Genomic DNA, 14,245 nt, shown 5'->3' with positions numbered 1-14,245 from the left:
AAATATTGCCAATATTGCCATATAAATATAAGCCAACTTGCCAATTATAAATCATAGAAATTAAGATTTTAAGTCATTAAAAGTCAAGGAAAAGTCATGGAATTTTATGTTTGACTTGTGGGAACCCTGATTAAAACACTCGATCACACAGAGCTTCTTACTCTGCTCATTATGTGTTCACAATCTGTATGTATTATTCACCTGGTCTCTCTGATCTGTGTGCTGCTGTCTCTCCTCATCCAGAGTGATGTTCAGCTCCTTTAGTTTCCTCTCTATCCGGCGCTGAGAGGAAACCACAGAGTTCTTCTCTCTGAAAAAACAAGTAAATATGTGTTTGAACTTCAGGATGTCTTGAACTTGAAGTGTGCGAGGAGTATATTTATGCTCTATATTTAGGGTTACAAGCACTGAAGGTGCCAGCACTATATTCCAAATTGTTGAAATATATTGTATTGCAATATAATATATTGGAATATAATACATTGTCTGAAGTCATTTGGTAGTTTAACAGGAGGGACAGATGAAGTGGTTAAATCACGTCAACACTCCCTTCCAATGCACCTATCAATCATTTTCCATTAATTCACCTTTCAATCTGTGTGTTGTAGGACTGCACAAATGGGAAAGTTGATTTTCATGTGCATTTTGTCAGTAAAGCCAGTTCTGTAATAAGCTGTTAATCTGATTTCAGATGGAGCAGTGTTTACTACACAAAAGCCTTAATTCAGTGACAAGCTATGCAAAAATAGCAGATGATTAATCTGCGCAATTCTGAAATTAAACGTAATCATTCTGTGATTAATCAGCTGTTTGTTTCTACACTTTACGGTTCTGTTGCTGCTTATCTGGAAATAAATGAGAATAGCACATTTCATAAAATGGGTATACTCCAAACTCACTTCATAACTTCAGTCGGGTGTTTGAAATGAATCCTTCTGTGTATTTGTATGATGATTAGTCCCATTGAATCCATTAAAATGTTTTTAAATCTTGTTTGATTTCCTGGCTCGTATTTGCAGTGAAGCACGCACTGGCCTTCAGGAGAGATTTACTACTGACGACAGCTGTGCTTCTCTACAAGATGTGCATGACAATCATAACTTTTGCTAAATTTCAATTTAAAGGGCACCTATTTTACTCCCTTTTCAAGACTTAAGATAGGTCTTTTGTGTCTCCAAAATGTCTCTGTAAAGTTTCCGCTTAAAACACCCATCAGATTATTTATTATACCTTTCAGAAGTTCGTAATTTTCAGCTCTGAGCATCTTGTTGCTGTTTTTGTTGCTAGTGCCTTTCATGCTAGCTCTCCCCACCCACCGTTCCCACATGCCTGTTAGAGTGTGCCTTAATCTCTAGCTGCATCAGATAAACAGCAGTGACAGACATGAAGGAAGCAGATCTCACATAACGTTTTTGAGAAATACTACAATAAGAACTTTCCCAATGATTATTTGATTTATTTGATGTGGAGTTAATTCAAGCAACACACACAGCAGACACACGCACACAGTACTCGCCGTTTAATTTTGCACTGTTTTTGCATGGCAAATGTGACAGGAAACACGTTAATATCCACTGCTGTATGGATATCCGTTGTGTTAATATACAAAAACAAACCTGATTTAATCTTTACAAACCGGGATTGAAGCGTCTTCTTTTACAATTGTACTGACATGTGGCTGTGCTGATAAAGACGGTAAAAATCGCTGTAACGCATTTCAATCATGCACTGCTTTTAAAAACATTTTAACCTTGTAAAACTCATTCTTGATCACATTTTATGATGATTGATGATCACAGAGAGCTGAACAGATCTTTTAATCCCAGTTGCTTTGCGCACGTCCTGTCTTGTTGATATGATTTTACGCGTTACTACAGAGATATGTTAATTCGCGGCTGTCAATTAATTTGGTGGGCAGGGAAACTGCACTCATGTGTCACGTTGCAGTAGTTCTTAAAAATCGGAGGGATTTGGATGCTATTTTGAACGTCAGAAAAAAAAAAAAAAAAAAGAGACTTATTGTCTGTATATCACCTCAATATGACTGTAGTCACACTATACCAACACACAGTTCTGTCCAAACAGCTTCCAAAAGATGATTTTCATCATAGGTGCCCTTTAACTTTGATTTATCTTGCAGCCTTTGCGTGTTTGGTTGTGTTTGGTTATGACGTGAAATACAACTAAATGATCTCCAATATGATTTGTTCATATGTACACAAATATATCAGTAAAAAGATTTGGGTAATATTAACGAGTTATATTATATACTTGATCGGATTTAGATTCTGCTTATGTAATGAAAAAAAAATAATAATAATAATCACAATTGACAAAACGCAGTAGAAGTATTCACAATCTGCTTTAAAGACTGCAGTCTGTGTATTTTCTAGCAATGTGGAGTGCTTTCAATTAAAGAAGAGTGCTTTTCTCAAGCGTTCTCCAGTGCTTTGTGAGTAATGTAATAGTTTCTGCCACTTCATGTTAGTGGTTTAAAATCTGCAGTTCAATAGTCTCTTTTTTTAACCTCTCTTCTGTGCGCAGTCGTTCCTCGAGTTCCTGGATTTTGCTCTCCAGCTGTGAGACACCAGTGGAGGAACGTGACTGGCCTTCCATCTCAGCTACACGAGTCTTATACTCCTTTATCTGAAAGAAAAAAAAAATTAAGCAGATTAAATGAAACCCTATGGCCAATCTGAATGAAAGCACCATGAAGTTACACAAGCCTAACTCTCATCACGTGTTAGCACAGAATCTCAGGCAAGGAAAATGCAGCGTACAGTATGAGATGAGTCTATAAAACTGTTGAGTAGTCATACGGTGTACCTGTCTCTCCAGAGCATTTTTGTCTAGCTCCAGGTCTTGTTTGGAGGATCTCTCTTGCATGAGCTCTGCTCGCAGCTGTTCAATCTGCACACAGAAGAATATAGCAAAACATTAACATTGTAACATCATCTACTAATCACTTCTGTTCAGATTGTCGGTTCAAATTTCATTATTTGTGTATGTGACTTCAATCTGAATGTCTGACTATGCATAGTATATTGCAAGTGTCCATATCTAATTAGTCTTGCCATAATGCTGCATGTGTTATGAATACTGCAAAAACAGCAACAGCAAACGGTTATGCAATAAAGACGTTATGTTACGTCATGACAATGTTGCCATTTGGCTGGATTATTACATCTTATGAGGCATCACATCTTATTCAAGTACTAAAGGAAGCTGACATTACTCCTTGATGGTGTTCCTGATGACCTCTACATTCAAACTGTGTACATAAACCAACTTATTGTTCTTTAGCTTTATATTCCACTGGCACTCCTAACACATGCTTGTTTTTGTAATAACATGAAGAGCACTTTCCACAAACACCATCAATTGTTTACGTTAATGAAAGTGAAAACTATGCAAAAATCAGATCAGACTGGTCAAACCAAAACTGGTCTCGTACAGTTTGAACAGGATATAAAATAAGGCATTATGTGTCTTTATCTTTTTGGCATTTAAACTTTCTAAATATTTTCAGATTCAATTTGGATAGGTGCAAAAATCACATTTGAACTGACAGTTTGAGCAAGGCTTTAGTTTAATGTGTCTAGTTAGGAATTTTTGTGAGTTTTGCTTTTGTCTTTGAAAAAAAGATGTCTGAAACATCTGTTCAGCCCTGAACGCTTCAAGCTCTGATTTGTTGAAGCACAACAGTAATAAAAAGATCTGTTGTTAAGTATGGGTCAAAAAGCTACAGTGCAAAATTGTACATTAATAAAACCATTAATAAAACATATAACAGATACAACTCTAAATGGTAACTATCTAACGTCTCAAAAAATGTTAAATGTAGTAATGTTCACACATTTAAAACGTCTTGTTTCACCAGTATTTAAAGTTGAGGCCTTTATTGCCGATTCATGAAAAACATAATACTCTATCAATGAGATCCACATAAATCACAATCTTCTGTTTACATTTACACCAATGTTCAGTAACATATCTTCATTGTCACTTTGCTAACTAACAGCATTCACAGATATTCAAAATATTAAAAACATTACAAAACGCATACAATTATTATTTTCCAAAAAATGATTACGAGCTCAATTAAAAAGGCCTGAAAATGTACATTTGTGCAGTAGTAAGTTTTGCTTTTTATTATGGACTTACACTACCTGACAAAAGTCTTGTTGCTTATCCAAGATTCAGGAACAACAAATAATTTCTAATTAATTTCTAGTTGATCATTTGGTATCAGAAGTGGCCTATATGAAAGACAAAGGCCTCTAGATTACGCTTATTTTACCAAAATAAAATATGATCACATCTTGATTTTAATTACTTATTTATTGGGACAGTAAGGTCTGACTTTGCAGAGTCAAAAGTCTAGTCACTCAACTGAAATAATGTACAGTACAGAATATAAAGTCATGGTGCAGTGAAAAAAAAAATGAATATTATGTATGACTTCCATGAGCTTGGAGGACTGCATCTATACATCTCTGCAATGACTCAAATAACTTATTAATATAGTCATCTGGAATGACAAAGAAAGCGTTCATCAAGATTCTTTGGATTCATCTTCAATGCCTCCTCCATTTTACCTCAGACATGCTCAATAATGTTCATGTCTGGTGACTAGGATGGCCAATCCTGGAGCACCTTGACCTTCTTTGCTTTCAGGAACTTTGATGAGGAGGCTGAAGTATGAGGAGCGCTATCCTGCTGAAGAATTTGCCCTCTCCTGTGGTTGTAATGTAATGGGCAGCACAAATGTCTCGATACCTCAGGCTGTTGATGTTGCCATCCACTCTGCAGATCTCCACAAGCCCCTATGCTAAATGTAACCCCAAACCATGATTTTTCCTTCACCAAACTTGATTGATTTCTATGAGAATCTTGGGTTCTCTGCATTATAGGTCTTCTGCAGTATTTGTGATGATTGGGATGCTATCAGATGATTCATTGGAAAAATCTACCTTCTGTCACTTTTCCAAATAATCAGCTATAAGTCAAGTTATTATTTGTTGCTCTTAAAACTGGGATTGACAACAAGACTTTTGTCACTTTTGTAAATGGGAAGTTATCCAAAAATAAAAATTCTCACTGGTTATAAAATTTCTTCTGTTGAACACAAAACTTTTCTTTATGTGAAGCTGCTTTGACACAATCTACATTGTAAAAAAGCGCTATATAAATAAAGGTGAATTGAACTGAAAAACAAGAGGCATGTTGAAAAAAGCAGCCATTCCATCCCTAGCAAGACCAAAAAAATACTATGGAGGTTAATGGCTGTTTTTTCCCCCCAACATTCTTCAATGTATCTTCCTTTGTGTTCAACAAAAGAAAGAAACTCAAATAGGCTTGGAACAAGTGGAGCATGAGTAAATGACTGAATATAATTTTTTAGGCGAACTATCCCAAAAATGTTGAGTGTACTGTTTATATTGTACCTGATCTCGGCTCCTGGTGATTCTTTCTGTCAGCATCTCTGCACTGTTCTTCTCCTCATCCAACTCCAGCTCCAAATGCTTGATTTTGTCCTGCAGGTGGAGACAAACATGACATACAGTCAAGAGAATGATCATTCTAATCTCCCAGACAGCAGATGTGAATGTAAAACACACACACACCTCTAAACTGCGGATCTCTCGTGAGCGGTCATTTTGTGTGGTGCGCTGAGTCTCCATCTCACTCTCCAGATGTTTGAGGCGGTTGGTCAGCATCTCTTTGTCTAATAAAGCGTCGTCTCTTTCCTCATAACTGGAGAACAGTTCTTTCTTTTGACGGCCCAGCTGAAAATCAACATAATAGCAAGATAACAAAGGGATGACTTATTAAATTAGACTGGCTAAATGTGAAAGTATGAATCAGTGATTCATACTTTCAGCAGATTCAAGGACTTTCAAAGACTTTTTAAAGCACCATTAAATTTAAATAGAGCACATTTGTAATTCTAACCCCAGCATATGTAGCAACATAAAAGTCCTTACTGTACTTAATATTTCACATACAAGTATTTTTACATTAAAACATTTGGTTTAAATAGTCGTGTTCAAAGAAGTTTAATAAAATTAGTTGAATTTAATACTGGTAATACTGAAATGCGGTGTCTGAAATATTGCTACTGCATTATTTGTCAGTGTTATTGTACAAGAATTGAATGTAATTTTAAAAGAATTTCACAGTTTTTTCATTCTTTTTTAACTATTGAGTACAATTGTTAAAATAAACAAATTAAATTAAATTAAAATTTAAAAGTACTTTCTAGAAGCGTGGGAACCCTGATGATTTTTGTGCAAGATAGAGGTGTGTGAAACATTTAAAAAGTGACATCTCAACATAATCAAGAATTTTTTTTATATGGTGATAATAATACTGTCTGCAAAATATTCTGTATTGTGTTTTTATTTTTGCTTTAATATGACACTAAAGCTTATTGATGCTCTAAATGAGCGATTAAGTGAATGATTTATTCAAATGACTTGACATTAGAAACAAAGCAATCTTTTCAGGAATGGGTCACTGGATTTGTTCAAAAACAATTTCATTCAGAAACAAATGAGATGCAAACAAATTCTTCTCCAAACGCTAACCTGTAGTTTTTTATTGTTATTATTAAATCTGTATGCAGCATTGTGCGGTTTCTCTCTCTCTCTGTTCTGGTGTATCTTTCATATGAGCATGGTGATTGGCTATTAGTCAGATGTGGTGATAGGTTCAGCTGCGCCACACACTCGTTTATAAGGACCCCCCCAAACTTTCACTCAATGCACTTTTGTGCTGTCCTCCTTAAGCTTTGTTTTCATCTCTTTGGTAATTATTTGTTCATTCTTTACTTGTTTGTTTGAGAGAGTGTTATATATCAGACAGAAGTAGCATTTTTCTTTAGTTGTGATTTTTAAAACTACAACTTGAAACCTTAAAAAACATAAACTCAAATATATTGAAAATATATTGTATATACTTTTTTGACACTTTAAGGAGACTAGATGCCATTTTGTTTCATATCGGTTTGCATTCTGTTTTGTTTAAAGTAGTTTACTTATTTTGTTTATGTTATGATAAATGTTTAGTAGTTAAAATATTTGCATTTTCTTCGCTATTCCCATATTCCTAGAAAAGAAAACAAAATATCTTTTATTGGCATCTCTCTGATATTTTTCACATCGTTTATCTTTTTTTCCCTCCCCTGTTAAAGCTTCCCCCTAGAGGTCATAACAAAACTTTGGAACTAATTTGTTTGTTAGAAAAAAAGAGATTGATTTGTCTAAAATATAACTTTCTCAGTATTAACTTGACGCTTGTTTAACTGTTGTATAAAATCAATATTCCATTTGCAACTGTACCTGGGTAGATATTTATGAAAACAACATTTGCTCAATAAATAATTACACCATATCCTATAAATTCTGAAGCAAATACATATACAGGCATATTTTTTTATTTTATACCTGAAATAAATAATCATTCAAACTGTATGATTTTAGTCTCTTAAGCTTTTTTTTGTCTGTATTTGCAAAGCGAGTGACACGCTCACTAATTTCAACTTGTGCACTGTAAAAACAACAATTACGACAATCACCAAAGACTATAAATATGGCACAGCCCTAGTGTTAAAGCCAGTCCGTCACCCACCTCCTCCTGCAGGGAGTGGATGGTGCTCTGAGCTTTCTCCAGCTCACTGAGCTTCTCTTTGGAGATTTTCTGTGAGTCCTGCTGCTCTTTCCTCCACTTGTCTCTCTGCTCGTCCAGCTGAGCCTGTAGGAGCCGCATTTCCTCACGATGTGCAGCAGACAAGCGCTCCATCTGACACAGAAATGGAAAGAAAGGAAAAAAACAGAACAAGATAGGAATAAAGAAAAAGGATTGAAAAACTATTTAAATTTGTCTTGCATGTTGACAAGCACACACCTCTTTATTAAGTTTGTCTAGCGCTCTCTCCTGCTGTCTCCTCTGGTCATCCAGCTGCGTGTTCTCCTTACGGACAGCGTCTCTGTCCTTCTCTTTCTCTTCCAGAGTACGGGCCAGCTCATCTCTCTCCAGGCTGAACCTGGAGCTCTCTCGCCTGGCCTCCTCCAGCTGCTGCCTCAGTCTCCTGGCCTCCTCCTGCTGCTCCTGCTCAGCCTCAAAACTCTGAGACATGCGCTCCTGCAGCTGAGACTACAGATTGACACAGGGCATAAAATTAACACTAGACTAGATGATAAAAATTCAAAACAGCAAATGTATGCAATGTGTTTCTTGGCAGTTGTCAGCTAACTTCTATCAGTCCGAACGATGTCAGAAAATGCAATGTGGTTAAGAATGACCATACAAATTTGTAGTTTTATACAAAGCAGTGTGATCTTCTAACTGGAGCAGTTCATGTTTTTTTCAGTGTCTCAGAGTGACTTAGTTTACAGTACAGGTTAATAACCCAAATTAACTCATTCTTTGCAAGTTATAACAGTACATGTATTTGAAAATGCAATATGAACCAAACAAGTGGTTTGTAAATCTGATGTAATAAAAAAACATGCATTCAAGGAGAGAAGATTCTCGTGGTCAAAATAAAATTTATATTTAAAAAAAATTTATTGAATAAATGGCAAAAGTGGGTGTCACGTTGGCGCAATGGGTAGCTCGATCGCATCAAAGCAAGAAGGTCGCTGGTTCGAGCCCCGGCTGGGTCAGCTGACATTTCTGTGTGGAGTTTGCATCTTCTCTCTGTGTTGGGTTTCCTCTGGGTGCTCCGGTTTTCCCCACAGCCCAAAGACATGGGGTACAGGTGAATTGAATAAGTTAAATTGTGCGTAGTGTATGTGTGTAAATGCAAGAGTATATGGGTGTTTCTCAGTGTTGGGTTGCAGCTGGAAGGGCATCCGCTGCGTAAAACATTTGCTGGATAAGTTGGTGGTTCATTCCACTGTGGGGAATGATTAATAAAGGGATTAAGTCGAAACAAAAATGAATGAATGAATGAAAAGGCATTGGAAATTTACTTTTTTATATTATTATTATTATTATCATTATTATCATCATCATCATCATCATCATTACAATGTATTAAATACATACAGTTGAAGTCAGAATTGTTAGCCCAAATTAAATATTTAAATTAAATATTTCCCAAATGATGTTTAGCAGAGCAAGGAAATGTTCACAGTACAGTATTTTCCAATAATATTTTTTTCTTCTAGAAAAAATTCGTATTTGTTTTATTTCGGCTAGAATAAAAGCAGTTTTTAATTTTTCAAAAAACATTTTAAAAACCATTTTAAGGTCAAAATTATTAGCCCCTTTAAGCTATATTTTTTTCCGATAGTCTACAGAACAAACCATCATTATACAATAACTTGCCTAATTACCCTAACCTGCCTAGTTAACCTAATTAACCTAGTTAAGCTTTTAAATTTCACTTTAAGCTGTATAGAATTGTCTTGAAAAGTATCTAGTCAAATATTATTTACTGTCATCATGGCAAAGATAAAATAAATGAGTTATTAAAACTATTATGTTTAGAAATGTGTTGAAAAAAATATTCTCTAAATTAAACAGAAATTGGGGCAAAATAAATAAACAGGGGGGCTAATAATTCTCACCTCAACTGTTTATATTTTAATGAAATGTTGTACGGAGCCCTGCCTATGACACATGGGGAAAATCTATTTATCTTGTGATCAATTTGTTTGCATATTCAGTCCCTCATTTTAAGCATATTGTTGCCATATTGTAGTAATTTGTTCCATTTTTGTAGCACAAAGTCACAAATTAGTTCAGTGTGGCTACAATTTACTGAAATTAGGTTTAATAAAACAAAAACAACAAATAAAACAAACTATATTTGTCAACGCAATTATTCATTAATTAATGTAATTAAAATATAAATTAAGAGATCAATAAATTGTGAGTATGACTTACTAAAATAAGAAAAGGAATTCTTAATCTGAGGACAATCAATCAATTAGAAATAATCCGAAATGTATTCTGCATGTATTTTGATTAACTCCACATACAGTGTCATGGCTTCTCATAAAATGCTTAATTTTAGGTCCACGTAGATAAATAAATGACTGAACTACAGCAGATAAGCAGAAGTGTGTGCCTCAATGTACAATACTCTCTAAGGTAGAGATGTCAAACTCAATTCCTGGAGGGCCGCAGCCCTGCACAGTTCAGTTCCAACCCTGCTCCAACACACTTACCTGTAGGTTTCAAACAAGCCTGAAGGACTTAATAAGTTTGATCAGGTGTTTTTAACTAGAGATGGAACTTAACTGTGCAGAGCTGCAGCCCTCCAGGAACTGAGTTTGACACCTGTGCTCTAAGGTGACAAAAAAAGTCACAGGTCATGGATACGATAAAAAATTAAAGAGCAATTCTGTGAGATTGACCATTATTTGCAACTAATTTGTGCAGTGTAAAATGAGCGAAAAATTGGATAAAAGTTAGACAAAACATTTTTTTGGCATGCATTAGCATAGGACAGTAACTGGACTTGAAGCAAATAAGGAGAGTAGAGATGTGTTTGGGAAAGGTCTGCATCTTAACCTCTAGGCGTGTGATTCTCTCCTTCATACGCATGTTGGTTTCCTCCAGTTCCTTGTGCTCGAGTGTCAGATTGTTGACTTGGATTTGAGCAGAGCTGAGTTTGTCTTTCTCTGCCTGCAGCAGTTCTTCAGTGGAGATCAGCTGACCTCGAAGTCGACCGGCCTCTTCTTGCATGTCACTCAGCTCCTTCCGCAGGGCCTCCACCAACGAGGGTTCAGCGAGCTGTCAGCGTTTAGTAAAATCATCAAGTAGAACACAGAAACCAGGCGTTTTATGATATCATAACTTTTAACAAGTGTACCTGCTTCGCCCTCTCATGAGCCTTTGTGAGCTCTTCCTTATCTCTGCGTGACTGACCCTTCAATCGGTCAATCTCATATTTCTGCTCTGCTTCAAGCTCTTGTTTGCCCTTCTTTAACAACACGATTTCCATCGTCTTCTTGTCAAGATCAACTCTTAATTTATCCATATCTGCCTGGGTCTTCTGCAGGTCAGCACGGCATCGTTCAAGTTCCTATAAAACACGACGAATACTCTGAATCTCAGTGAGAGAACATTTATTAATTGAATATTTATATATCTCCATGTGTTTATGCATGTACCTGGCTGACCGCCTGTGTCTGTTTAGGATCTGGGATCTGCTGTTTCATGGTGTTGACTTTCTCCTGCAGATCATTCAGCTCCTCCTCAAACTCTTCTTTCTCCAGACGTGATTGGAGTAATCTAACATACACAGGTTTGTACTTACAATGTACCCCAAAAAAAGTTTAACTAGGTGTTAACCAACATCTATATATTCTATTGTGATAGCAGCTATTCAAAAAGTATATTAGAACTTCTCATGATATGATAGTGATCCTTGTGTTTCCTCATCCTGTTGAAACTGTCAAACTATTGATTTAGTGTTAGTGTTAGATCCACCATAATATAATTAAAAATGATATACACATCTTATTACAATCAATATCAATTATTGATGTCATCTTGCTGTTACAGGTAGACCATTAAGTGATTGATAAATTAGATTAGCATGTATTTAAATTAGCAGATTAGCAGCTTCATTCTAGGATTTATTTTTCAATGTTCAAGTATTTGTGATGATGAAGTTAAGATGATCGTATGAGTTATGCCAAACAGCAGGCATTGCGTGTTCTGTTTAGGTACAGTGTGTATAAGGTTTAAAAATGAGTTCCTTGAAAAATATTAAGGATTTATAGGGATAGTTCACACAAAAACACTCTCATGTGAGAGTTTGCTCCCTCACATTTTAAATTATGCAACAAAAAGCTTGTGCCGACCAGAATAAAGTTGTAAATAATGTTCGGTTTCTTGCACAGACCCATCATTTCATTTCATGAGACATGAATGTAACATCATCAAGAGCCGAGGGTATTCATTTTATTTAGCCTAGGGATGCACCGATACCATTTTTTGGAACCAATCCGATCTTAATACTAAAACTGAGTATCGACCAATACAGATCCGATCCCGATACTGTTCTATTAAATATAATATTAATATAAATAAAAGAAGAAATCAGTGCGTTGAGGATCTGTCCAATGTATTATTGAGACTTTTCTAATTTAAAATTTCAGGTAGGCCTACGTTGTGTGTAAAGAGCAGATAATAACCATCTCTACTCCAGTATTGCGAATGCGATCTGCTGATCTAACAGACACAGCACAACATGATTTAGAAACAGCAATAAACTCTTTGTTGCAGGTCAAAATGAAGCCATTTAATGCGAAACTAAATGCATTTCTCCACTAATTACTTAAACTAATAGGAACAAATTGTCTCAAAGAAAGTTTGTGTTGTCATAAATGAACGCGACACGCTTTTTAAATTGTGAATTACTGGAGAATGATTGACAGGCACAGCGGAGGGAAGCGCTGAACTGAACATAGTAGGCCTACATGACATAGAGATATAGTAGGCCTACATGACAACTTTCTAGTGCCTTATAATAGGCCAGAAATACCTTCATGGCTTTTGTTGGCTATAAATTACAGAGAATACAGGGCACGTGCAAGATCGAATTGGAATCGGTACCAGCTGGCTGATACCTGATCCAGCAAAAATATGCGGTACCGAACTGATATCCAATCCAAGTATCGGGATCAGTGCATCCCATACATCCCATACTAATTAATACATAAAAATCACCAAACTCGGACCAATAAAAGAACTTGAAAAATGTTCTACTTTAGCAAAAAAAAACATTCTATCTACATTTTGCCTGATGTGATGATCAGTAAATTATTTGCGAATATAAGTGTTTGGGTGAACTATCCCATTAATGCTTTAAACATTGTGATTTATTTTAGATTAAATCATCAAAGTATTAGTTTAAAAATTAGGTTTGTGGGATCTTAGGCTCTACAAATCAATCAACAAGTACTACAGGGTGGAATCACATCTCTACAAGTAACTCTACAATTTTCTCTCAGTTACTCAGAGCGTATCTCACTCTGATTTGGGTTGAACCAGCGGTCCACTGCACCGACAAAATGCACACAATGGAAAAAAGAAGGCATGTAGATACATTAACCAAAATCAAATGCGAAAGTAATTAAATAGTATACTTAATACTGTAAATAGTCTAAGTGTGACTTACTCTTGTTTGGTGTTACGCAGCTCTTCTCTGCTGGACTGGAACTGCTCTCTCCAGTGATTTCCTTCATCTCTGCTCTCCTCCAGTTGCTGCTGAAGAGACCTTAATGTAGAGTTCACACGATGGCGCTCGGCTTCAATAGTTGCCTGAGACTAAGACACAGAGATACTGATGTACATATGTGCAAGATGATTCCTTCACAAAGTAGTTTAAATGTACAATAATCCCATGTCTATATAGCTTTAAAATCGGTGTTCCTCAGGGGTCAGTCATGGGCCCGTCTAAGGCCCCGTTTACACTAATACGTTTCAGTTTTTAAAAGAAAACATACGTTTTGCTACAGTTACGCCTTCTGTCCACACTACCCTGGAGTTTTCGAGCTCCAAAAATTGAGCATTTTGGAAATGCTGAAGAGACCATTTTAGTTTTAAAACGCTGCTGCTCCGTGTCAGTGAGGATGGGGAGAAACAAAGACATCTGAAAACGGAGGCCTGGCTGCAGATATTCACCTATATGATTGGGGCGTTTTCCTCAATATTAAGTGCACAAAGTTCAGTCTTGCATCCTTTCCTTGTAAGTTCAGATTCGCAAGTTTGATATGGAAAACTAACTCCCGAGGATACGTCAGGTAAATCTTCAAGGGAACAGTGTAATTTATAATGTCATTCGCATCACCCTGGCTACGTTATTCCACTATCTTAACAATAAAATGAAAACATGATATAAGGAACTGCCTATTTTCATTTTGATATTAACAACAAAACAGACACTAAAAATGTTAAGGCATCGTATAGCTACAGTACATATTTGTATGACCTTCATCTTTACTGTATGCATTGTAAAAAAAGGAGCCTATAGCATAACTGCCTTTCATTTTCATGGTTACATTAATTAATATATTAACTTATCTTGGCACTCAGCCAAAACATGTTACATGAGAACAAGTAACAGAATTAAAACACCCAAGAGTCATTAATTAAACACAAGATGAATCAAATATCATGTTTAACAACTATAGTGAGATGAGATCCAGTGGTATATCCTTGATGAACTGTCCGATGTGCAGTGCTCTAACCTAGGGAGGTGTGCTCAAAGCTCCTGCTG

General features: G+C 36.0%; 1 protein-coding gene across 1 annotated transcript in view; it reads right to left on the bottom strand.

Moving 5' to 3' along the window:
• The window catches only part of LOC130243395 (cingulin), a 55,324-nt gene that overhangs the window by 5,145 nt on the left and 35,934 nt on the right, over positions 1-14,245 (bottom strand). The window contains exons 9-19 of the mRNA XM_056475555.1: positions 13,145-13,293; positions 11,130-11,250; positions 10,829-11,041; positions 10,528-10,749; positions 7,909-8,157; positions 7,633-7,803; positions 5,628-5,789; positions 5,448-5,537; positions 2,827-2,910; positions 2,528-2,646; positions 202-310 (exon numbers count right to left, since the gene is read on the bottom strand). Coding sequence (XP_056331530.1) covers positions 202-310; positions 2,528-2,646; positions 2,827-2,910; positions 5,448-5,537; positions 5,628-5,789; positions 7,633-7,803; positions 7,909-8,157; positions 10,528-10,749; positions 10,829-11,041; positions 11,130-11,250; positions 13,145-13,293 — 1,689 coding nt within the window. The remainder of the gene's footprint in view (positions 1-201; positions 311-2,527; positions 2,647-2,826; positions 2,911-5,447; positions 5,538-5,627; positions 5,790-7,632; positions 7,804-7,908; positions 8,158-10,527; positions 10,750-10,828; positions 11,042-11,129; positions 11,251-13,144; positions 13,294-14,245) is intronic.

This window comes from Danio aesculapii, chromosome 16, assembly GCF_903798145.1.
Source record: "Danio aesculapii chromosome 16, fDanAes4.1, whole genome shotgun sequence".
NCBI classification, from domain to species: Eukaryota; Metazoa; Chordata; class Actinopteri; order Cypriniformes; family Danionidae; genus Danio; species Danio aesculapii.
Note: the sequence above shows the minus strand (reverse complement) of the source record. Positions and strands in the feature narration are given on the sequence as shown.